Source organism: Heloderma suspectum, chromosome 1 (genome assembly GCF_057233095.1).
Source record: "Heloderma suspectum isolate Gila_16-S chromosome 1, 16-S_ref, whole genome shotgun sequence".
NCBI lineage: Eukaryota > Metazoa > Chordata > Lepidosauria > Squamata > Helodermatidae > Heloderma > Heloderma suspectum.
The window spans coordinates 114,735,654-114,761,649 of NC_139458.1; the positions used below are offsets into that span (position 1 = coordinate 114,735,654).

Genomic DNA, 25,996 nt, shown 5'->3' on the forward strand with positions numbered 1-25,996 from the left:
GAAAATGGTAGTTGTACCTTTTTGAGGATAAGTATTATTCTTTGAAATCTCTGTGGGTTTCATAAAAATAAAAGAATGCATTCCAATTATTTCTGTAGGCTGTGGAAATAGATATATAGTAGTGGAGGTGATGCATGAAATATGTTGTCATTTCTTCAGTGCACAAATATATGTTGGGACAATATAATACTTTTACATTTAAAATAACATACTTATTTTTCATCAGCATAGTTGTGGCTTGATTCTGAGACTCAAGACTGACTCTGAGATTCTAAAACTGACTGAGTGCTAGGCTGAGACTCAGCAACTTCTGGTCAGCAACAGATAACGCATTTGACATTACACTGGCCTTGCAGAATTGTTATAACAATGATGCAGTGGATATGCCATGTGAAATGTTTGGAATTTGGATATATATATATATATACACACACATATATATATATATAGAGAGAGAGAGAGACTTTATCACTTTGTTTAGCTTCTAGAAAGGTAAACTATTAAAGTAATATATAAGGATGATTATATTCCCACACAAACTAAAAGTGCCCCGCAAAATACTTTTTCCATTTGGTGCAAACCTTCTGCAAAGCTTGATCTACCACCACTAGAGCTAAAGTTGACCTCTTGTAATGGCCGCTAGGAGATAGTGTGCAGTTCACCCCATTAAAAGAGGCTAGCTTTACAGCAGCAAAAACACACCCACACACTAATGGGAGAAAAGAAAGTTTTTTTTTAAATGATGGGGGTCTGTAGCTCCCTCTATTTCAGCCTTCTACAACCTGGTGCCCTCCAGATGTGTTGGACTACAACTCCCAGTATCCTTCTGGCTGGGGATGCTGAGAGTTGAAGTCCAACACATCTGGAAGGACCAGATTGGGTAAGGGTGCTCTATTCACAACCTTTTCTTTTTGAAATACGAGTTTGTCAGTAGGTAAAAGGAAACAGCCACAGAATATTTTTTTAATTCATCACATAGTTTTAAAATGGTGCAAACATGGGGGGATGCTGTATAATGTTACTTATTATGCCTTTCCCCACACCAACCTGTCCAAGCACTGAGATCATCATTGGAGGCTCTCCTCGAAGTGCCCCCTGCCATCTGAGGTGAGGCAGGTGGTGACTGAATGGAGAGCATTCTTGGTGATCACGCCCCATTTGTGGAATTTCCTTCCCAGAGAGGTTTGTTGACCAGTAGCCTACACTGTTACCTTTTTGACACCAGGTCAAACCCCTTTCATACTCCTAGGCTTTTAAAATTTAACTGTCTTCAGCTGTTACTTTTACTACTTTGTATTATATTTAACTGATTATTTTGTATTTTTATTGTTATGGAAACCACCTTGGAAACAGAGTTGAAGGGTATACATATTCTTAAAATAAAAATAATAAAATGTACTAGTTAGGTGGTCATGGCACTTGGGCATCCACAATAGTAATGGATGCATCTTTGGGGGAAGTATCAACTTCTACCAAATACATACCCAGAGCATAGAAAATGCTGTGCCCCCACAACGGAAATACTGCCTCAAAAAAAGATACGTGTTATAAATTAAAATTTGTGGACACTATGTGTAGTCATAGAGAAAGGCCTTTAGATTTTTTAATCAATAGATTGGCACTTTTTAAAACCATGTTAGCAAGTGCCTTCAAAGAGCAACTGGACTACTTTTCTAAATTCATCTTTCTCATGAAGATAGCCAAGTTGCTGAAATTGTTTAACTGAGATTGCTTAATTGCAATTATGTTGTTATTTACCTGGGTGTAAGCTTCACTAAACTCAGTAGAACTTACTTCCTTGTAAACATGCATAGGCTGCATATCGGTCATAATACATTTTGAAGTAGTATGTTCTAATTGGATGAATACACGTAATAGAATGTAACATTCGGTAATATAAACATGTTGAAGTTAACTTTTTTCATAAAATAAAATCATCAATTCATTTTGAACTAAGGACTAGCTGTTCTGGTTTTGGTCCTGATATACTCCTTAACATGTTCCTTGTGAAATGAGCTCAGTATTTTGATAGCCCTTCAAGTTTTGGTAATGGCTTTGACTTTGTATCACGGCCTTGCATTTGTTTCACACTGTTCACACATGTACTGTAGAGTATGTAAAGCATGAACAAATCTCATTACTTGACCTATGATGCAATGCTCCTCTGACTCATATTCTTAGTGGGAGAACAAACAGTTATTCGGAGCTTCCCCATTGCTTCAATAACTAAGGAGAAGAAAATTACTATACAGAATCAGCTTCAACAGAGTATGCAGGAAGGACTGCAAATCACTTCAGCTGTCTTTCAGGTAAAATAAAGTTGTTTAAACTTCATAGGGCAATATTGCTGTTGTTGCTTGGGGACTTTTGATTTCTTCTCCACTGTATGGTCTCTAGGAGCATGATCTCCACAAATATCACCAAGTCTCAAATAAATCAGTTCCTGTTTTCCAGGATCCTGTGGATGATCTTTTGACATTGACCAAGCAGAAAGCCTGTAGATAAAGGCCACAATCAAGCACAGTTAAATCCCACTGATTTCAAAGGGCTTTATTATTGTTAGCTGCCTTGGGGCAGAGAGTTGATGCAAGTAAATGGAAGGTATTACAATTGGAAAAAATAGACATATTTTTTTCATAGGAGCATTCCTTCCTAAGACCATCCTTCGAAGGAAGAAATCAAGTAGTCTGGGTACTCTCTAGGGAGAAATGAAAACATGTACCAGAGAAATAGCCCAAAACAGGCCATGAGCATTGTTTTAATCCTAGTGACTTAAAACATGTGCCCTCAAATTATGATAGAAATGCAGACTAGGTTTTCTTAGCAAAATTGTATTCTGGAAGAATCCTTGTGCAACATTGGACATCATTTTCATAAATCAATAAATTGCCATCTCCTTCATTTACAAATTTATTTATTTATAAATAAATAGATAGACTATTTTTGTTTTTAAGCACATTATAAATGCTAGCAAAATGCCCACCAAACAATAAGGGTATATATGGAAACATGTCTATAGATGGACAGTGGGCATCTCTACACCAGCCTAAAATCCTGCATTTAAAACAGGGCTTTCTGCTTCCATTTTAAATGCATGATCATGACGACTCCCTTTGTCATGTGCTTCCTTTCCCCCCACCCCCTTCCCCCTCCTTCTCCCCATATATGAGTCTTCCATTATCTTTCATTGATCTCACTCCTCTTCTTGCTGCTTTTACTCTTTTCACAAAGGAAACTGAAGTGGAACACAACAGGGTAATTTGATAGCTCATTATCTGCGATCTATTTAAAAACGGAACAAAGGTCATTTAGTGCAGGAGACGCTTTGAATGATCACAGCGTCATATAAAGAGCCTGCAACCTTCCATGAAGGAGCAATCTCAATCACAGGATAAAGCGCAGTGTGAAAGAGCCCTGTAGCTGCATGAGTGCTGGCTGTTCCTCATTTCTGTGTGCCCGCTTTCGATCCTATTTATTTCTACGTCTGTTAAGCATGGCAAGTTTTGCATTTCCTTAGTATGAAGTGTCTTGGTTGTTAGGCATGCAAATAGGTCAGAGGCCAGGACAGGGATTCGTGCAATAACTAGTCCATGTCTAGGAATTAGGGAGGTTGCCTGTTCTGGATGGGATTGCACTCCCTCTGAAGGGGAGGTGTGTAGTTTGGGGATGCCCATAGATCCATCACTGTCAATGAAGGCACAAGGGGCCTCCATGTCAAGGAGTGCCTTTTTCCAGCTCTGGTTGGTACAACAGCTATGGCTGTTCCTGGACAGGGATAGCCTGGCCACAGTGATCCATGCACTGGTAACCTTGAAAGTGGATATTGCAATGTGCTCTGTGTGAGGCTGTCTTTGAGGCTAGCCCAGAAGCTGCAGTTAGTGCAAAACACCGCAGCTGGGTTGCTAATTGGGACAGCCTACCAGGAACGTATTACATCAGTTCTGAAAGAGTTGCACTGGCTGCCAATAGGTTACCAAGCCATGTTCATGGTGTTTGTATTGAAATATAAAGTCCTACATGGCTTAGGACCTCAATACCTGATGGAGCACCTTCTCCCTTATGTACCTGCCTTGATATTAAGGTCTAGTGGGGGTGCCCTCTTAACAGTGTTGCATTTACCAGGGATTTGATATGCAGCAACCCAAGAGAGGGCATTCTCAATACAGGCACCTCAATTGTGGAACTCCCTCCCGCCTCGGATATGGTTGGCACTGACTCTTAGCTTTCAGCACCAACTAAAGACCTATTTGTTCACCCAGGCATTTGACTAAATCTGTGTTGCTGCGCCTTATAAATTGTTGTTTATCTGTGTATGTGTTCTCCCCTGTTTACCAAGGGGAGGAGGGGTTAGTTGGTTTATGACTATATGATTCTATTGTGTTTTATTGGTGTACCCCACATTGGATTATTTTGTAATGAAAAGAAGGTAATACATTTTGTAAATAAAAATAAATAAATAACTACTGCTGTCACAAAGGCACTGATGGCACCCTGAACATGGGGAAAATAGTTCCCCATGGTAAGCCCCATATGCTTACAGAAACTAGTTTCCGAACTATGCACAAGAAGAGAATCTAACTAAAGTTACATTTGCACAAGCGTAGTTGTGTAGCTGGTTGCGTATTATGCTTGCACAATCAATTGTGCAACCAGTTGTTCGTTATGCTTGCACAACCAGATGTGCATTACACTTGCACTATGGTTGCCCATTACACTTGCACAACCACTTGTGCAAGCTTGTGCAGCAGAAAGATTCAGCAGAGCTCCACTAGTGCTATTTGAGTTTGCAGAGTGGCACCGTTGGATACTGCCCAATATTATGTAAGATAATTTGTCCTGTGTCTAAATAATTGTGTTCAACACAAATGTGTCAAAATATTAGTATCAAAATACCTTTCAAGCAACATAGCACAGAAGATTTTGCAATTTGGGTATTCCATTTTAAATATATTTCCCCCCTTTCATTAATATTCATTGAGAATTAAGTGTTCACACACAGAACTATATTTCTCATGCTGGCTTCTGATCAAATATCATCACTGCTTTTGTTATACAGATTTCTTTAACTGGGTTATAAAAATAGTGTTGGTTGAGCATTTTCTCTTACTTTTGTTATAAGCAGACCATATATACAATCTTGCATCTCTACTCTTTGCCTGAATTATGGGTATACAATATTGGCTAGAGATGTATTTATTTTATTCTAGTTTTTATACTGGAATAACATTGAACAATTCAAGCCCTTTCAGGAGGATAAAAACAAGAGAATTTAAATTTTGGTGCATGGATTACTAGTCAAACAAGTAAAGTGGGAGCAAACCTCAAGATTTCCCTTTTGTAGGACTGAGCCAAAATGGAAAGCTCCCTTTTGCAAAACATTTTGCCCCCTGTAAAAGGGAAGAGGCATTTTCATGATCAGAGATATAGAAACAGGATAAAACCATTTTTGCCATTTAGGGCGCAATCCTATGGAGATAGTCCGCTGCCTCCGAACTCGGAGGCGACAAATGATCTTCTCCTCCACGCTCCGTCTGCCCTACATTTGTGGCTAGATGGCCGATTTCAGCTGTGTGGCCAGAGTGGCTCAGAGCAGGGCAGGGGGAGGCCGGACGGTGCATAGGAAGCATCGTACCAGCACTTTGCTGTCCTCACCCCCAGGAACTCCCCCTTTTCCTCTGCTCCATACTGCTCTTCCAAGCCCAGAACTGGGGATGAACCACACCTCCTATGAGGCAGCAGGGGAGGGGAGGCAGTTTTCTGGGAACTGACCTCGGAGCGTTGGCTCCGAGGTTGGTTCCCAAAAACTGAAAAATCTTATGGCCATCTAGCCACTGTCTAGCAGCCCTAAAAGTGGCATCTGCTATACTTATTTTAAAATTATGCATAAGAAAAGCCTTCCTTTGCTTCATTTCCAGGAGGGCATCCAGAGCACCCTGCCCCAGCATGAGGCCTCCCCTTGTTTTGACAAAGGTTTTGTCAATAGAATGGGCTCAATCACGATTTTTCTGTTCTGCAGAAGGTTCTGCAACACCTTCTGTTGCAAAAAATAAGCATTATTATTACTTGTATATTATATCATAAGTTAAAATCAATCAGTCAAGAAAAACTAACTGCTAATTTATCAAATTTTTAATGTTTGTAATCCCTTCATTTTGTCACACATGAGACACACCTAAATAACATTTTCACCACCCCCCAAATACTTGTTCTTTAAATGTGTTGGGAATAATCTAGTTCTGTCATTGCCAAAATTATGACTTAACTGAACTTAAGGTGCAATCCTATGCATGTTTAGATTGAAATAAGTCCTGCAATTCCCAACATTCCTCCAACAAGATATGCTGCCTGGGGCAAGCTGGGAATTGTAGGATTTTTTCTGTCTAACCATTGTGCCCTTAAACATTTTCTTTTATTCTTTTCTGTTCAGTAAGCACTGCATTTTGGAAATGATTTCATTAAGGTTCAGTGTGTTATAATAAAGTTTAGATAAATTGCTTTATGAATTAGTAATACATGTTTTTATTAGCATAATATTACAGAAACCTAATTTAATAATTATTTTATTTAGTTTCTCTTTTAATCTTTTCATTTAACACATTGCATCTTTTTATACATAGCTGATTAAGGTAGCTTTTGATGAAGAAGTGGGCCCTGAAGTTGTAGAGATATTTAAGAAACAGCTAATGAAGTTACGCTATCCCCAGTCCATCTTTAGCACTTTTGCTTTTGCAGCTGGTCAAACTGCACCTCAGATAATCTTACCAAAGCAAAAGGAAAAGAACACTTCTTTTCGGTAAGGAATGTCCCTTTTCTTTGTTTTGTATTTATTGCATTTAAAAAATTTTAAGGACTCTCCAGTGAACGTATATTTAAGAAGTTTTAAACTTATGCTTATAGCATGGCTTAAGAAAGGAGATGCTGCAATATATATGAGAACTGTAATGAAAATTAATAGTTAATGTAATGTGACACTAATGCTTGTCACAAAGTTAAGATTCTCTGTAATCTTTGTTTCTAAATTTCCTTGTTTCCTCACCAATCATCCTTTTGGTTGAAATGCAGTTTGAAAATATGCTTAAGTGCACACACGTTCGGTTTTTTTGTGATATATAAAGATTATGGGCTTAAACAACAAAAACCTTTCCTGCACCATCTCCACTGGAATTCATGGAACCACGCCTGTGCTTTTGTACACATGCCAGTCATTTCAGTGGGTCTTAGAGAAGAAGCTAATTGAGGAGGATAATGCCCAGTATTTATCTTTCAGCGACAGGATGACTACAGATACTTTTGTTCTTTTCTGAATTTTAGAACTCTTTCAAAAACAATTGTAAAAGGAGCGAAACGCGCAGGGAAAATGACAATTGGCCGACAATACTTACTAAAGAAGAAGACAGGGACAATTGTGGAGGAAAGGGTAAATCGTCCTGGGTGGAATGAGGATGATGATATCTCAGGTAATAATACAATGGAGGGTGTGTGTGTTTTCTGCTGCTATCTGAATAAAGCTAACATACTCCACTTTTCAGTCTACTTGCTTCACTTGTAAAGTTTCTAAATATTAAGCTACCAAAGTAATGCAATTTTAGTTTCAGATGACAGTGAAATGCATACTAGTGGTACTTTGAAAGCATCAGAGAAATCAACAATGGAGCAACTAGTGGAAAGAGCTTGTTTCAGAGACTATCAGCGTTTGGGGTTGGGCACCATCAGTAATAGCTCTTCTCGGTCAAAAACAGAGTACTTTCGAATAACTGCTTTGAACAGGATGTATTCTCTTTGCAGAAGGTGAGCCAGTTTAGTTCTCTTAATTATTAGAATAATGTGAGTTATGTGATACGGTGTTTGCTACCCACAGTATACATTGCAAATATCACTATTTTTTTTAATGATAAAAGATTACTTATGTGAAAAATTATGAATCCGTGAAGGGAAGGTAGAGCTCAGTGGGTAGAGCACATGTATATTTGCCTGTTAGCGAATAGAATAATTGTGCAGTTAGTTAACCTTAAAGCGGGGGGGGGGCTATAGGCCTCCAGATGTTTTGACCTACAACTCCCGTCAACGCTATCCAGCAAAGCCAATGGTTAGGGATGATGGGGATTGTGGCCCTCCAGATGTTTTGGCCTACAAGTTGCCTACCCTTGCTTAAAGAATTACATTCAAATGTACAAGCTGAAATATGCATAGAGTTGAGCAGGGCTATCACCAGTCAGACAGTCACTGTTGTTTTCATTAAAGCTGCCAAAGCCTTTGTGTTAGCTTTCAGGTGGCCCTCTAGAGATCCAGGATCTCCCTTCCCCAACCCTTTAAACCCCAAAATGGGCTTAGGGCAGGCATTTTAGAGGTATTAGCTGGGTTCCATCAGTCATTAACTGAGTTAGATGTATTTTAAGGATGAGGAGCCTGATGTGCTGCTTCCTTGAGGTTTCCATCATCCTTAGCCATGCCACCCTAATGCCTGAGTTTGCCACTGCAGTTCAGGGCTTTAGCCGACCAGCTGGATTACAAGCCCACCGATATCACTAGGTTTTGATCATTCTAAACTCCTGTATTTAGGAGACTGGGTGTATGGTAGCACTAATGTAGAATATTGTTCCTCTCTGTTCCTCTGAATGTTTTCCATTGCCATGGACTTTCCCTAGGCTTCCTGTCTAGGAGCTGTGTTCAGTCCCCTAACCATTTCTCTTCTGACACTCCTCTAACTGCCAGCATTCTGCCTCACATAGCCCTCCTTCACCAAGTTTGTTTCAAGTGTGTGTAAAAACATTCAGGTACCTTACTGGAATACTCTAAAGTTAAAATCATATCTGCTGTTTGCCTTAGGGAAGGACATTTATCCCTTTACACATCTTGCTGGCAGGTTTTGCTTCAGCTACTATTTTTCTGTTGTCAGTTACATTTTAAATCCTAGACCACATATGTGCAACCATTGTTCTTCTAGCACTTATGGAGCCTGGTAGTGTTCGTATACTGATTGTTTCCCACATAACTTCACCACTCCACACCTATGCTCACCAACATCAAATGGGCATGTATTGAGGCACTCTCCTGAATGTAATCTGGTCTAGTTTTCCCCTAACAGTGGCAGCTGTTGAAAGGTGACACACTCAAGCCTGAAGAAGAGGAAACACTGAAAATTGAACCCTCTCCATACTCTTTCCTACCAACAGCACACAGAATTGTCTGTCCAAAAGCCTTGTTTGAACTTTTTTTTCTTCCAGAGCTTTCTGTGACATAACAGGTCAGCCTGTGTGTTGCAGGGATGAGGAATTGGGAGGGTGAGTCACATGCAGGTTTTCATCTATTCCTACCTCATCAGTATCTTTCTCCCAATCCCATTTTCCCTCTGTGTCCTGTCTCTTCCTGGAATCCTACCTATGGCTTCATTCAGGTCAAACAAGATTTTTTGTAACTTAGTGCTGTAAATCCTCCTTAGCAGCTATAATACAATTATTAATGTAACTTTGTGTGAATGGTAAGCTCCAGCACAACTGCACCAATGTCTGCTAATACCTTGGAGGAAAACATCAAGTGAATTTTACAGCCAACCCAGGCTGTAAAAAGCTTTCATAAGAGCTTTGCTAAGCTTTGCCCCGGATTTTATGTGCAAGATCATATTGTGTATTTCCAAAAACAAGTTTTTTCAGAAAGATTTGAAAAGTACACATTTTAATTTTTCTGTAAATGACATTAGATACTCGCATTCAAATTCATCATATTTAAAACCTTCCAAGTCTCTGGTATAGACTTGTGGGGAAAACAGAGGCAAAACTTTTCTTTGTTATGTTGCTGTATTTTTTTAAATAGATTATATAACTAGTAGTTTGCATAGTATAATTTCAGAGCTGTTTAAATGGATTTTGATGCAACCCAGAGTTGGTTACTTGTCAGAGCCAAAGAACTGGCAGTGTTTAGTGTGTTCATTCAGAGCATCTAAACATTCTTGCTCATAAAAAGTAAGTGTCTGTAAACAATCAGTCTAGGGCAAGTATGAAATGTACATGCTGTTTCTTTCTGTTGCTGTAGTGATCATCTCATAGCTCTCATATGAACCAGAATGTGCCATCTAATCTAATACAGTGAGGCTACCAGGGCAGGGCTTTGGAGCAAAAATTCAGAGTCCCACTTAACAGAATGAACTGGTGAGCTGGAGGGTCCCCAGATGTAGGAGGGTTCCACATTACCAACTAAAGGGTAATGTAAGCCCTAAAGTCCAGAGTCTAAAATTAGAGTCTAAAACCTTATTACGCCACTGACTAATGACATTTAATCTTAATATTTAATCTAATGTTAGGGATCACATTGGAAGTAATTGGAATAGTAGAAAAGTGTCCATAGGCTTACACATTTCTCCTTGCCATGGCAAATGTGATGTGGTGCCATCCTCTAGCAAACATGATGAATAATAAAAGCCTTCCTCTCACAAGATGCAATTCTGGGCAGGGATTGTCATGGCAGTTGTGTGGTTATCCCACCCCCTCACCAGTTCCACGGTTGGGAAGAAGCTGGTGTCCGTTTGGCCGCTACGCATGGCCAGGATTCCTGGAGCCAAACCATCAAGCACCCCACACCTTTCCTGCTCTGGATCAGGAAACATTGGTGGGGCCCCAAGCATCTCTGTCCAGCAACAGCCAAGCAAACAGGGAAGAAGAAAGAGGAAGAACTTGGTAACCACAATTTCTGGCTTGGCTAGTAAGGCCAGCCACACTTGAGTATCAACCAACTATAAAACGATACGTAAAGGAAATAATAAGTTATCAAGTAATGTCCTGGGAGAAAATTGTAGCTACTTTAGGAGGCATTTAAATAAAGTTTATGTACTTTAAAAGTGAACATTAGAAACAGGAACAAATTAATAAAGAGCTGTATAAATTATTATTAATAATAATAATGTAATAATAACAAATATTTCTATTAAATGTGCTGGTTTTTTTTACTATAAAGCAACAAAAATAACACAATCAAAGAATAGCATGTATGAAAAACAGCAAGAGACAGCAGATTAAAACTCAAAGGCCTGGCAGAATAGAAAGTTTCTAACTGCTCTTAAAAGGATCCGGTGTGTCTCCCTCACAAGAGAATACTACCACTGAAAAGGAAGTACTACTTGTAGATTATAGTCTTGCTTCCCTCAGTGGTGGGACAGGTAATAGCACCCTTTAAATCCTGGAAATCAGAAAAAATTGTGTAAAATGGTGCAAAAGTATAACTTCCTTGAATCACTAACAACCCTATTCATTTCAACACTGAGATGGATAAAATACTGAGGCGGGGTTGGATGCTCTGCTTTGATCTCGTCATTAATCCCTTCTTCTAACTCATTGGAGACAGCTGCAAATGAAGATGAAAGAATAGGTAGAACTGGTGCTAGGCTAAGAAATCCAAGTTATGTAATTATGATAGATGAGATTGCTTGATTTGGAGTATTTATAGCCCACCTACTAACTGAAGTTTTCAAGGTCACTTACAATACATTTAAATTATGACAAAATAGGCAAGAGTTATAAGGGAGAGGCAAAGGTGTATAGACATTTCCTGCCAGATCTCACTTGTTCCAGATGCTACTGTGCTACTGAATCTCTGGGCCACAGCAAATCTCAGAGGAAATGACCCCTACCTAGAAATGAGTACCCAGATGCTAGTCCTTCATAGGCAAGACTTCTTTACCCATGATGCTGCCCCTGCTGATGACTCTCAGCTGCCACCAAGAGTTTTGGCTCTCAGTGGCAGACACAAGAGAAACACACTCAGAGAAAGGCATTTACAAGCCTCCCGCAGTCCTCAAACATTCCAGATGTTAAATACGTTTACACAGTATTTAATTGGGTGCAACATTTGGGATACAAAAGGAGTATTCCCCCAGATCACATCTGCTTTATCTTGTAGCCTATAGCACAGCTTGCTTACATGGGCCATATAATTATTTTTCCCTTTTCTCTTTGATCTAGCTATCCAGGGTTACTAGTGGTACCTCAGTGTGTGCAGGACAGCAGCTTGCAGAGAGTAGCTCGCTGTTATAGACACAATCGCCTGCCAGTGGTCTGTTGGAAAAACTCAAAAACCAGCACACTCCTGCTTCGAGCTGGTGGCTTCCATGGCAAAGGAGTTGTTGGCCTTTTCAAATCTCAAAATACTCAAACTTCAGGTGAGGGTATGTTTCCTCTGCAGAATATTTCAGAGAGTGAAGATGCTTCATTATAAATTTATACTATATCTTTTTATTACATTTGTCTTGTTGCAGTCTTCCAAAATAATGCCTTAAGTTATCATAGTCATTGATGTAAAGTCACGGAAATTAAAATTAATAAATACAAAGCTATCTATTACTGATATTTCTCCCCTTTTCTATGAAATGTTGCACAAAATTTATGTTGGTTTTAATAGATAGTGGATACTTGGAATGAAAATAGTGAGGACTGTTGTTCAGTCGTTCAGTCGTGTCCGACTCCTTGTGACCCCATGGACCACAGCACGCCAGGCCTTCCTGTCCTGCGCTCTCTCCCTAAGCGTGCTTAAGTCCATATTCATAGCATCAGTGATGCTATCTAGCCACCTCATCCTCTGCCGTCCCCTTCTCCTTTTGCCTTCAGTCTTTCCCAGCATCAGGGTCTTTTCCAGAGAGTTTTCTCTTCACATTAGGTGGCCAAAATATTTAAGCTTCAGCTTCAGTATCTGTCCTTCCAATGAGCAGTCAGGGTTGATTTCCTTTAGGATGGACTGATTTGACCTCCTTGCAGTCCAGGGGACTCGTAAGAGTCTTCTCCAGCACCACAATTCGAAAGCATCAATTCTTCGGCGCTCAGCCTTCCTTATAGTCCAGCTCTCACAGCCATACGTTACTACTGGGAAAACCATAGCTTTGATTAGACGGACCTTTGTTGGCAAGGTGATGTCTCTGCTTCTTACTATGCTGTCTAGGTTTGCCATAGCTTTCCTCCCAAGGAGCAAGCATCTTTTAATTTCATGGCTACAGTCACTGTCTGCGGTGATCTTGGAACCCAAGAAAATAACATCTGTCACTGCTTCCATTTCTTCCCCTTCCATATGCCAGGACGTGATGGGGCCAGATGCCATGATCTTCATTTTTTTAATGTTGAGTTTCAAACCAGCTTTTGCACTCTCCTCTTTCACCCTCAACAAGAGGCTCTTGAGATCCTCTTCGCTTTCTGCCATTAGGGTGATATCATCTGCATATCTGAGGTTGTTGATAATTATCCCGGCAATCTTAATTCCGACCTGTGATTTATCCAACCCAGCGTTTCTCATGATGTACTCTGCATATAAGTTAAATAAGCAGGGCGACAATATGCAGCCTTGTCGTACTCCTTTCCCAATTTTGAACCACTCAGTTGTTCCATGTCTGGTTCTTACTGTTGCTTCTTGACCCTCATACAGGTTTCTCAGGAGACAGGTAAGGTGGTCTGGTACCCCCATCTCTTTCAGAATTTGCCAGAGTTTGTTGTGATCCACACAATCAAAGGCTTTAGCGTAGTCAACGAAGCAGAAATAGACGTTTTTCTTGAATTCTTTTGTTTTCTCCATGATCCAGCGAAAGTTGGCGATTTGATCTGTAGTTCCTCTGCCTCTTCGAAACCCAGCTTGTACTTCCGGTAGTTCTCGGTTCGCATACTGCTGAAGCCTAGCTTGTAGGATTTTGAGCATAACCTTGCTGGCATGTGAAATGAGCGCAATTGTACGGTAGTTTGAACACTTTTTGGCATTGCCCTTCTTTGGAATTGGAATGTAAGCTGACCTTTTCCAGTCTTGTGGCCACTGTTGAGTGTTCCAAATTTGTTGGCATATTGAGTACAGCACTTTAACAGCATCATCTTTTAGGATTTTAAATAGCTCAGCTGGAATACTGTCATCTCCACTAGCTTTGTTGTTAGTAATGCTTCCTAAGGCCCACTTGACTTCACTCTCGAGGATGTCCGGCTCAAGTTCAGTGACCGCACTCTCATGGCTATCAGGGACATTCAGATCTTTCCTGTATAGTTCTTCTGTGTATTCTTGCCACCTCTTCTTAATCTCATCTGCTTCTGTTAGGTCCCTGCCTTCTTTGTCCTTGATCATGCCCGTCTTTGCACAAAACGTTCCCTTGAGATCTCCAATTTTCTTGAAGAGATCTCTAGTCTTTCCCATTCTGTTGTTTTCTTCAATTTCTTTGCATTGTTCATTTTAAAAGGCCTTCTTGTCTCTCCTTGCTATTCTCTGGAACCCTGCATTCAGTTGGATATATCTTCCCCTTTCTCCCTTGCTTTTCACTTCCCTTCTTTCCTCAGCTAATTGTAAAGCCTCCTCAGACAGCCACTTTGCTTTCTTGCATTTCTTTTTCTTTGGGATGGATTGAGTTGCTGCCTCCTGAACAGTGTTACGGACCTCCGTCCATAGTTCCTCAGGCACTCTGTCTCTCAGGTCTAATCCCTGAAATCTATTCCTCACCTCCACTGTATATTCATAAGGCATATGATTTAGGTCATACCTGAATGGTTTAGTGGTTTTCCCTACGTTCTTCAATTTCAGCCGAAATTTTGCAACAAGAAGCTCATGATCTGAGCCACAGTCAGCTCCAGGTCTTGTTGTTACTGACTGTATAGAGCTTCTCCATCTTTGGCTGCAAAGGACATAATCAATCTGATTTCGATATTGACCATCTGGTGATGTCCATGTGTAGATTCGCCTCTTGTGCTTTTGGAAAAGAGTGTTTGCTATGATCAGTGTGTTCTCTTGGCAAAACTCTATTAGCCTTTGTCCTGCTTCATTTTGTACACCAAGGCCATGCTTGCCTGTTACCCCGGTGATTTCTTGACTTCCTACTTTAGCATTCCAATCCCCTATGATGAAGAAGACATCTTTTTTTGGTGTTAGTTCTAGAAGGTGTTGTAGGTCTTCATAGAACTGATCAACCTCAGCTTCTTCGGCATCAGTGGTTGGGGCATAGACTTGAATTACTGTGATGTTGAATGGTTTTCCTTGGATTCGTACTGAGATCATTCTATCGTTTTTGAGATTGTACCCCAGTACTGCTTTTCCCACTCTTTTGTTGACTATGAGTGCTACTCCATTTCTTCTAAGGGACTCTTGCCCACAGTAGTAGATATGATGGTCACCTGAATTAAATTCACCCATGCTTGTCCATTTTAGTTTGCTGATTCCCAAGATGTCGATGTTCAATCTTGCCATCTCATGTTTGACCACCTCCAGCTTGCCTTTGTTCATTGATCTTACATGCCAGGTTCCTAAACAATATTGTTCTTTACAGCATCGGACTTTCTTTTCACTACCAGACACATCCACAGCTGAGTGTCCTTTCGGCTTTGGCCCAGCCGCTTCACTCTTTCTGGCGCTACTTGGAAATACCCTCTGCTCTTCCCCAGTAGTATATTGGACACCTTCCGACCTGAGGGGCTCATCTTCTAGCGTCATATCTTTTAGCCTTGTGATACATTCCATAGGGTTTTCTTGGCAAGAATACTGGAGTGGGTTGCCATTTCCTTCTCCAGTGGACCACATTTTCTCAGAACTCTCTGCCATGACCTGTCCGTCTTGGGTGGCCCTGCACGGCATAGCTTATGGCTTCACTGAGTTACGCAAGCCCCTCCGCCACAACAAGGCAGTGATCCATGAAGGGGATCTTCATGAATGAAGTGAGGACTTTGTTGTTGTTCAGTCTTTCAGTTGTGTCCGACTCTTCGTGACCCCATGGACCATAGCATGCCAGGCCTTCCTGTCCTAAAAGTGAGGACTACCATGGAATAAATAATAGGTTCGACTACATATATATGTCCTATTGCCCCATCAGCACTTCCTTCTTAAGTTTCATGTAGAAATAACCATCCAAGAGAGGATACTTGAGTTCATTGGCCTTTGTTAATATGGCAGATACTGTGCTCTTATTAATATATCAAACAAGAGAAAAGCACTGAAGCTCAAACACAGCAGGCTTCTTTATGGTGGCCTGTACTCCCCATTTCACAGTGTGATCATGAGATTATGTGGGTGCTTCATGAAGATAGAAATGCCACCCAACTCACTCCATAGTATCACTCTTACAAAAGCATACAGGATATTTCGTATTCACTTGACTCTTTTTCTGGCATTCCCCTGGGTGCAAAGATCCTTTGGGAGGCACAGAGCCAAAATGGAGATATACCTCAGAGTTAATCTTATTGAGAAAGGAGGGGAAGCAGGGTTTATTCTGTGCTCCTCTGGTAAAAATTAGTGTTGCTGGCCTGCCTGAACAACTTGCCCTATGGAATTTTTGAAAAGGACAGTGGATAAAGCAATTCATAGTTATGTACAAGTTGCATAAGCAGTGAATCATTCAAGAGTTCACGATGAGGATAGATTTTCATTGCCTAAATACCTCAGCATAATCCTATGAATGGCATACTATGTTGTGTGAATTTGTGAGTAAAATATATCTACACAATAAATTAATATTCATCACTGGCTTGCAAATAATCTACAAAGCTTCACTCTACAGATTTGTGTGGGTTTGAGTCAAATAGTTTGCAAAAATAAAGCAAAGCAGCAGAGGTAGTACTTTGGCCTCACCCCAGTCATAAGCCACCAGTACTAAAAACACATTGTGTGCAGTCCAAAGTTCGGTAATTACATAAACACAACTGTGTGCAAATAGAAACTATCCCATTCTCATCACTGTCTGGGAGTCAAATGTGAATCTCCATTCCTTGGGTACATCTAAGCTCACTCTTGCTGTTTGGTCTTTAGTAATGTAAACATTCCTATTTTCAGGAATTGTGCCTTACACACTGATCTGTGATGCATTATGATGTCCCTCCAACATCATCTTAATGATCCCTGGAGTGTGTGTGTGTAAAAGCTACTAAGCCAGACAGATTTTCTAGGAGCCAGCCAGGTGGGGAGAGGCCTAAATACACCAATGAGAAGCAAAATCCTGTTTTTGCTGATGCATCCTAACCTCCCTCCTGTTTTCTTCCTTCCCCTTTGTCAGTTCCCCAGTTGAGAAGTGCCAGGGTCAAGACTACCTGGAATTCTTAGCCATTTCCTTGGGAGCCCTTTATCCATTGAGTGACTACAGGTTGTGATTACTCAGTAGTGAGGGGCAAGAATTCTGCATATACTCCCAGCCATTTTTTTTTACTGCACTTTCAGATCTTCCCAAACTTGAGGCCTAGAATTGAAAGAAGGTTTGGAACTATGCTCTGGGTCCAATTGAGTCCTGCTTCCATAAGAAGCTGTTTGGAGAAAAATGAGGCAAAGGGTAGAATTTTTTTTAAAAAAAAGTTAAGAGGAGGAGAAAAAGGTCAAGTAGAAAACATGAAAAATGGAGGAGGAAAAATGGGGAATAATGTAAAAATATTTCTTTTTAGTAAAAATAAGTATAAAAGAAGACTGGGTTGAAAGAGTGGTCTGGGTCTAAGAACAAAACAGGTTGTACAGAAATAAAAAAAGCAGAGGATTACAGGTGAATTGTAAAAGCAAGAGTATTAGAAGAGGAGGCAGCCATTTTGCGCACACGCGCACGCACACACACACACAGGGCGGTTTATGTTAGAGGAAAAGAAACTTGCTTCTTGCACTCTTCAGAACTCTAACTGCCAACTGCCAAGCTGCTTATTAAGCTGCCTGGATTTTGGCACCCAATGTTAATGAGATTTAGACCGGGTTTGCAAGATCAAACAACCCATGGTTCAACAAACCATGAGTTGTCTGTGAGCGTGTGGGAGCTGGTTACTGTCTAATTCTGCATTCCTAAACAACCCAGGAAACCCATGGTTTGTTGTTGGGTTCACTCTGGGTTGTTTAAGATGTAATGATAACAACCCAGGAACGGGGGGTTCCTTGGTTACTAAGGAAAGCAGAAGCGCCAAGCACACAGGAAACAGCACGCTTGCTCGCTGCCACACAGCCACAACATGCAAGCCAGGTCATACTCATTTATTTATAAGATTTACTGTCCTGAAAGCTACTTCAGAGTGGTTGTGTCATGTTATCCTTATTGATGTGAGCAGGCTTGTGCTTATATATTTGGAAGGGCAGCAATTGTCCATATGTTCATAAAGAAGATTAGAATTGTTGGCATGGTAAATCCTTATCCATAATAAGGCAGCTCTGTTATCAGTGGTTATATGGATGTTCTCAGTGTAATCAGGAAAGCTATCTGAAACTAGAACTATCAGCTGTGGAAGCCTCATCATGACTCTCATGGTCATAGAAAGACTTTCCTACTGATGTTTGGAGGAGGAGTGGGGATCAATATTTTAATATTTTTTGTTGAATTTTATTTTTCATATGACAGATTATATTTATCCTTTTCCTCAACATTTTTTATCCGTCCAGAATCCTAGGAGTAGGAAATGAAATATGCTGTATAAAGAATGAGTATAATCTGTTCTCTGCATTTGTTTGTTCTCTGCATTAGCCCCTACATCGCTAGAATCATCAAGCAGCATAGAACAAGAAAAATACCTTCAAGCCTTACTGAGTGCAATTTCTGTCCATTGCAAAATGAATGGCAATAATACTCTTACCGTCAGGCCAACAATTGCTTTGTCTCCAGGTAACATTATACATTTGTATAAAAATGTTATATTAAATGTTATATTAAAATGTTAAACCACTCTGTGTTACTTTTAATCTTCTTTTCCAATTTGGTTTCTGCATTCTCTCAGCATGCTGTTACCTGAATGGTTCACTGTTCAGGAAGCTAATATGTCTTTGGGGTTTTGCAAATAAATTTTTCATGGTGTTACCAAAATTCAAAAGTAAAATAACTTGAACTTAAGCAAAATTGCTAGCTAATTAAATTCTATTCCGTTTAGGTGCAAACATATGCAGTGCTTATATTTACCTATTAGAGATTTATGCAAAGCAATGGATTGCTTAACATATTCTTACAAACGCAGGGATATGTTTTTTAAGCAAAAAAGTTAAAATGTAATATGCTTTTTTAAGGGTAGGTCTGGATGAAGCAATTAAGAAATGCATTAATATTCTATTTCAGTTGTCATGTGATGAAACCTGATAGGGTTCATACAAAGGTAAAGCTGCTGTCTTAGACACAGGAGCATGCAACTTGCCAAGTATGTCCATTTGGCTTAATAAACTGGTGAAATCAAATGTATCTAAATTCTGGCTTTTCTCATAACATAACACCATCACCCAATTGTGCATGCCTTGCTTCATTTGTTGTTAAATACTTTGATTGTGTTAGCCATGCCTAACCTTCTGTGGTGCTACAAATGTGTACATGTAATTTCTAATTCTGTGTAATGTCTCTTAAATATGGAAAGCTGGCAGCAGTTAGATATGTGAAGCATAAAAAGAACATTTCTTTTAAAAAACAACAACAACAACAACAAGGTTTTTAAAAAAAAATATTGGGCTCAGATCAGGGTAACATCTAGGTAATGTCAGCATGAATGATAATGTACTTTTTATCTCTTCATTCTTTTTGACTGACTTTAGGCACTGAAAGGAGGGCTTCAAGAATGTCCACTGTGTTTAAGCAGGTAGTGCCAGAACATTTGGATGTAAATCTATCCAATAGCTTTACCCGAGGAGGTTAGTAAGACTAGTTCAAAGCCTTCACACGGATGTAATATGAAAATAATCCAAGATAACGTTGGAGGGGTTGTTCTCGCGTTATGCTTCAGTTTATCATTATACACCACATGAATACCAACTAGTCTACCACAACATTTAAAAGGTCTTTCTGATCCACACATAGGAACAGGCATATCCTTGCTGGAATAGAAACTGCACATGCTAGTGGGTACACCCATGGCTCTTGTGGTTGGATTCCTGAAGCCAGCATTAAGCACCATGCACACAGTTCTGTTTGCTAGACTGCAATCATGCACAGTTCAACAGCTGTTGGTTGCCACCCATAAATTGGGAAGGTGCTGAATTATGAAGGTAGTAGCATGTCTAATTGGTCATTTCACACCCCAGTTTAGCCAAAGTTCTTGGATTTAGGGCAAGTTAGTCTGTTGATTGCAGTGTGACTAACGGTATGGATTGGGCTGTAACAGTGCTGTAGTAATTGAACTGAATTGAGAATGCGTGATGGAATGTTTGCATTGGTTACGAGCAAGACCTGTTACTGAATTGCTTGAATTTAGGAGACCGCGTAAAGGGGCTATGTGATAGAAGAGTCTTGTGCTGTGCTGACATGGGAAGAATCTAGAGCCATTTATCCTGGCATGTACTGTAGGATGTACCCCAATTGGGGGCTGGTTTGCACCTTCTTTTGGAAGCCAGTCTGCTTCAGCAATCTGAACCTGTAGGTCTTTCCCTCTTCTCTTCACTCTTCTAGGGAGAATGTGAGGCTATGCAGATACCATTGTGCTCTGAGCAATGGGAGAGTGTCTAGGCTGCCCCTACATACAGAACAGGCAACAGGGGAGATCTGGTCTGTCAAATGCCTCCCTTCCCTGCTAGTGGAAGTAATTCCCAGGTCACCGATCTCCAAGCATTGTTGTCATAAAATATGACAACCAGATCAGATGTAATAGTGCCTGGAGTGAAGCATGATGGGAACTCACCCCTTTTCCTCTCCAGTCATATAGCCATCATTAACTCCCACAATGCAATGTGTACAACAGTGAAGTATTGGAACCTTCATAGTAACAGTGCCATTTATAGTTTACCATGTTCTAGGAGATGTCTTATGTTTTCATGAGGAGTGAACGCTTATTTTTTACTCTTATATTTGGAAGCATCTGCCCTTCCCCTGACTATACTGTGTTACAAACCTTAGTTTTTACCGCAAATCAAAAAAATTAATGTACTGCAACCTGGAAAGCTATTTTTTGTGTTCATGATAATTAGATTAAGTCGTGCAGATTATATAAACATGGTAGTGTTCTTGAGTTTGATCTAGTATCAGTTGCAATTGCTTGTAATTCAACCATTCAACATCAACAGAAATAATGACAACTATTTACAACTTTATGGTGTACATTTCTTTCTTTTACATGTACTATGTCCTGATGTAAATAGTACATTAGTAGAAGAAAGTCCCTTACCATAGCCATTGGAAGCTTCGTATAGAACCCCGTTCTAGGTACAGTCTTTATGGCAAACAATGCTTGTTTCTTTTCTTTTTTTTAACCGTATCTCCATAATTATGGAGCTAGAGTGTTCTTTGTTCAAAGGAAAGTCAAAATCCCCCCAAATGGGGATGCACTGGCAAGTATGCCAGATCCCATAGTTTATGGCATCTACCAGCAATATGACCAAATAGTTTAATTTTGCAGGAGTGCAAATATATTACTTGAAGTAGAGGCTTCTGCTTCTCATTACCCTTTTTATTTGGCTCAAGTATCGAATAGTATCTAATCAGGTATATGAAGCAATGTTTGGCATCCAGCTTATACTCCAGACATCTAAATATTTATTAAGTGGTAATGTTAGTGGAATAGAATGTTTCCGCAGTAATAATGGTTGCCTACTGTTCTCAAATTACTTGATGTCTCTGTAGAAAAATGTGGAATCAAAGCTAAAATACTTTTTTTTAAAAAAGCAGGTGTCATTATTACTGTGATTTTCTATTTAAAACTACATTTCCATTATACCAAATGGCTTAAGTAGCGAAATCACATGAGACTAGATCTTCCTCTCCCACACAGGGCATGAGTCCTGCTCAACAGGAGTGCCCAAGGACAAAACCATGCATGCTAATAATTTGACTGTAAATGACTTGTGCTTGGCATGATGCTTTATATGTAGATCTATATAGGTAAGGGTTTGTGGACTTCTACCCTGTGTAGATTTTATGTTTCTGCCAATCAAAATAAATAATAGAGATAAGTTGTACTAAGGATTTTCACTGGTAAATCTTACAAATTTTGTACAAGGTTCCATTTGGTATAATAACAATGGTGCATCATTTTGGCTGTTTTGCATGTCTGCAGTTACTGCAGTGGCCATGAACAGTATGTATTTAGTAAATAATTTAATGCAGCTTTTCTTTCTTTTAGCTCTTTTTCGCAATTTTTTGTGATTCCTTAGCATTAGCTGTTAAAAATAAAATACAGTTTTATTTTAATCAAATAAATAGAAATGTACAAGTAACCTTTTTCTTCTCTCCTGTTCAATTTGCTGTGACTGTCTCATTGCAATGTGCATTCCATTGCTCCTCCTTTTCCTACTGTCCTTACTGCTATCTGCCAGTGCTTGGGTACAGAGATAAATGTTTCACACATTCAAATTCCAAATCAGGAAGAGCTTATCAAGGTACTGTATTTTTTGCACTAATAGTACATTCTACCATCTCCATGATTGTGCATATCAGTATACATTAAAGAAACCATGTTAACTTGCTTAGGCACATAGTTCAGTTGCCACGGAATAATCTTGCAACAGTATAATGTGGAATGATTTCTAGATCATAAGCATCCTCACAATCATTGCAAAAAATCATATACTGAAAAATTGGATCATCCGAATTTATTGCTCAGTACCCAAATAAAGAAATATAGTTACTTAAGGAGTGAGCATTCTTGTTGACATTCTTGTTATTAGTGCTGGGAAAAGAGGTAGGGATCTCCAAATTAGCATGCTGAATGCCACTTTTGTTCATAAGGAAAAAATATTCTATTAAGACAAGAGACCGTGGCAGGGAAGAGTGGAAAGTAGGTACCTATATACCTTTAATCACTGTAACCCATCACTGGTAAGTGTTATAGTCTGCATGTGCTTTTAAATTTGCAGTGATTGTTGCTTTTTATGTGGTGCAAGCTATAATCAAGTCCTGCTTTGTCAGTGCCAAAAAGTGGGCAGGGAATGTTTTGTTCTGGACTTGCTTTAGTTTCTAATTTTTAAAAACAGGAATAGCATATTTATTTTGTCAATGAGAGCTGTGAGTCTTGGGTGGCAAATTATTATTTATTTATATGTTACTAATAATATGGGAAACATGTTTCCAGATGAAGTGTTGCATATATCTTGCTATATTTCAACTTCAATTTCATAAGAAATCATTTTTGTTAGCTGTGACCAGGATGCTCACATCTAAAGCAAGCAGATTGACTATGCTATATCACCAGAAAGTTTCCTGTCATTAATGTTGAGTAAATCTACTCTGCTGTACACAGAGTAAACACAGTGATATCCTTGGGCCAGGAACACTCAAAAGAACAATTATTTTTGGTGATAAATGCACTCAGGTAGCCTCCATCCTTGGTGCATTACTATACTTGCAGGTTTTAAAGAGCGATTGGGGCTAGAGAGCAGTAGCCTCTTGTTTCACATGGAAGTTCGTAAGACCACAAGAGCTGCGGAAGGGGGGCACCCAGGTTGTAGCCTGGTTCATGCGTTATCTCTGTGGCTTGGCAGCCATCATGGCCAAGCTCCACACTGTAGCTGTAACATATGCAAGCATAGCATCAAATGGATTGCCTTAATCATATGCTCACTTTAATGCCAGTAATTCATCTCTACAGGCATGAGAAGTAATCACAAGACCCCAGTGATATGGTGCTTGCTTGAGTTACTACTGCAACATAGAGCCCAACTACATGAAGTAGTATTGTGATGGCAGTCATACCACAGCAATAATGAATGTACCAGACCTAGAAAGAGCAGCTTCCTCTTCCCACATCTCACTTAGGAGGCCCTCAACGTGCTGGTCTGCAGTGAGGGGACACCATGGCCACCTGAGAGCTGTACTGGATGTGCAGGAAGATTGCTGTATAAAATATTAGTTATGAAGTGATTTGACTATTCTCAATTTGGGCAGCTTGATGAATCTTGATTATGAATTAATTAAGAGCAGGATTATTTTTTCCCCAGGTGCATTATGTTTGACATCTGTAAAAATTACGATTGAGAAGGAAATATTTTATTTTCAAGCAACATTTGTCTATGCATGCCTCATTGGAGATGTACAAAATAACCCAGTTCCATGAAAAATGTTATTATATTTTTGATCTTTATGAAGGTGTGTGGGCAAGTCTGCGTTCTAGCAGCCGGTTTATCAGCACTCAAATGCCTTTCCTTGATGTTGGTGCAAGATTAGCAGGGAAAGATGGTTCGCCTTCTTATACCAGCAGTAGTGCTTATCTTCAAAACCGATTTCTGAAGCGCCAAGCTGCCCTCTACATATTTGGAGAAAAATCTCAACTAAAGGTATGTCTGTTTTCCACATGCAGTTCTGGTTTTTGCTTGCTTGCTTTTCATATTAGGAATGGTATATAACTGTGGTACAATATAGCACAGAGTTATACGGTCCTTCTTCCTGGTCTCTATGCTTCATATGGGCTCTGCGCTTCCACGGAGCCTCAATTCAGGAAACTTCTATAGCTGAGGAGTTTTGGCAGGAGCCTTTCCCCATAGCCCTAGTGGGTTTTCACCTGTTCCTTTAGTTCTCTTTCAACTGCCGTTGTAGTGATGTCCTTTGGGAACTTCTGCGATCAGACTTTGTTCTGATAGGATTCTTGTTGGAAAAGCTGAGGTTTTTATTCTCCCGTTTTCTTCTTCTATTATTATTCTGCCTGTTTGCTTTGCCTTTTTATTATTTCTTTCTATTTTCGCATCCTGCAATTGCCCTTCAGACCACATTCAGAAAGTGCTCCTGCTGTGGGGCAAAGCTGCTGTCTTCCAACGGGCACTCTTTCTGCCTATTCTGCCTTGGGGAAGGTCATGTTGTCGGAGTCTGTTCAAATTGTCAGGCTTTCTCCAAACAAGCCCGTTAAAATCGAGCTGACCACCTAAAAGCTGCACTTTGGCAAAGTGCACTGGAAGAGGATGAGGAACCAAAAGAGATTGTCTCTAAAACTGAGGCTGCCACACCCTCACTGTGGTCACACTCAACACCGTACTTCACTGAGTACACAAGATCCCCCCACACCAGGCAGATATTTGTCACTGCGGAAAGCTAAGAAGCATTCAAAGAAAGCAAAAACTTCAAAAAAGGCAGCTCTCCCTTCTTCTGAACCCAAGAAGAAGACCGACGAAAAGCCTACCGCCATGTCTCAGGATTGAGCACACCCATCGGGCTCTCCGATTCTCCCAAAATCGAAACAAGCTCCTTGGGATAGAAAGCAGTCCTTAATTTCAGCAGTGCTTCCCGCAACTCCAACATGAGATGAGCCATCCCCCTCGAATCCAACATCTCAGCTCAAATCAGTGTCTTGGGATCGACAGCATCTGTCGATACCAAGTCCACCCACTGCCCTGCCAATGTCTCCTGGTCACCTGTTCCCGTCAGTACTGATGACAATCCCACCTGTTCCACCAGTGATGCATTCAGCAACTCATACAATGAATCCATCACAAATAGTAGAGACAGTACTAAATGCCCCTATATCGGAAGGCAAGATTAGGGATCCATCACTCTCTGCGCCCTTATCAGAGGGATGATTACGGTATGGGATATGATCGGCATCAACAATCACCAGAATCAACCTATTCCATCACCTCTTCTTATAGGGGTCATGCCCCTAGTTTTTGCAAGCACATCTGATACCGGGAGAGGTCTCAATCCCCTCACTATAGATGGGACAGTTATTCATCACGAGACTGGCAATAAAGGAGATCACAAGAGGGAAAAGCATGATGAACACCATGGACCTCCCTCACCGACCTGACTCAACTTATGGTGGAGCCAGCCGATATAAATTTCAACCATCAGCCACAGTGTCAAGACTCCCCAACCCAAGACCGCAGCAATTGACACAAATATTTCCTTCTCCACCTGCCAATCAACCACAGCCTATACACCAACTTTTGTCACAATTGGACACTGACTTGTCCACTCAGTACAGACATGGGAAAAAGTAGAATCCATCACAGGCTCCTCCTTAGGAGTCTCCTCTATCCCCTGCAAAGGACTACCAGTCTGACATGACATCACAGTCCTCCTGCCCCCTTTCAGTTTTGTCCCTGGATGCATTGGTTGGGTCGAATGAATCCCATTTCCCCATCCGAGGACTTGGGCCAATTTTCCAGCCAGGTACTCAGAATGGTTCAAGCATTGATGTTAGAGACACAACAGGTGGCT

General features: G+C 40.2%; 1 protein-coding gene across 4 annotated transcripts in view; it reads left to right on the top strand.

The window, feature by feature from the left end:
* Positions 1 to 25,996, top strand: part of SBF2 (SET binding factor 2) — a 388,549-nt gene that overhangs the window by 329,162 nt on the left and 33,391 nt on the right. Inside the window, exons 23-31 of one of the 4 annotated variants that reach the window (XM_084854235.1) lie at positions 2,182 to 2,309; positions 6,618 to 6,793; positions 7,312 to 7,457; positions 7,590 to 7,788; positions 11,952 to 12,154; positions 18,413 to 18,550; positions 19,459 to 19,554; positions 22,168 to 22,230; positions 23,936 to 24,123. In XM_084854235.1, coding sequence (XP_084710361.1) covers positions 2,182 to 2,309; positions 6,618 to 6,793; positions 7,312 to 7,457; positions 7,590 to 7,788; positions 11,952 to 12,154; positions 18,413 to 18,550; positions 19,459 to 19,554; positions 22,168 to 22,230; positions 23,936 to 24,123 — 1,337 coding nt within the window. The remainder of the gene's footprint in view (positions 1 to 2,181; positions 2,310 to 6,617; positions 6,794 to 7,311; positions 7,458 to 7,589; positions 7,789 to 11,951; positions 12,155 to 18,412; positions 18,551 to 19,458; positions 19,555 to 22,167; positions 22,231 to 23,935; positions 24,124 to 25,996) is intronic. The other 3 variants (XM_084854241.1, XM_084854251.1, XM_084854261.1) reach the window with 3 other exon arrangements.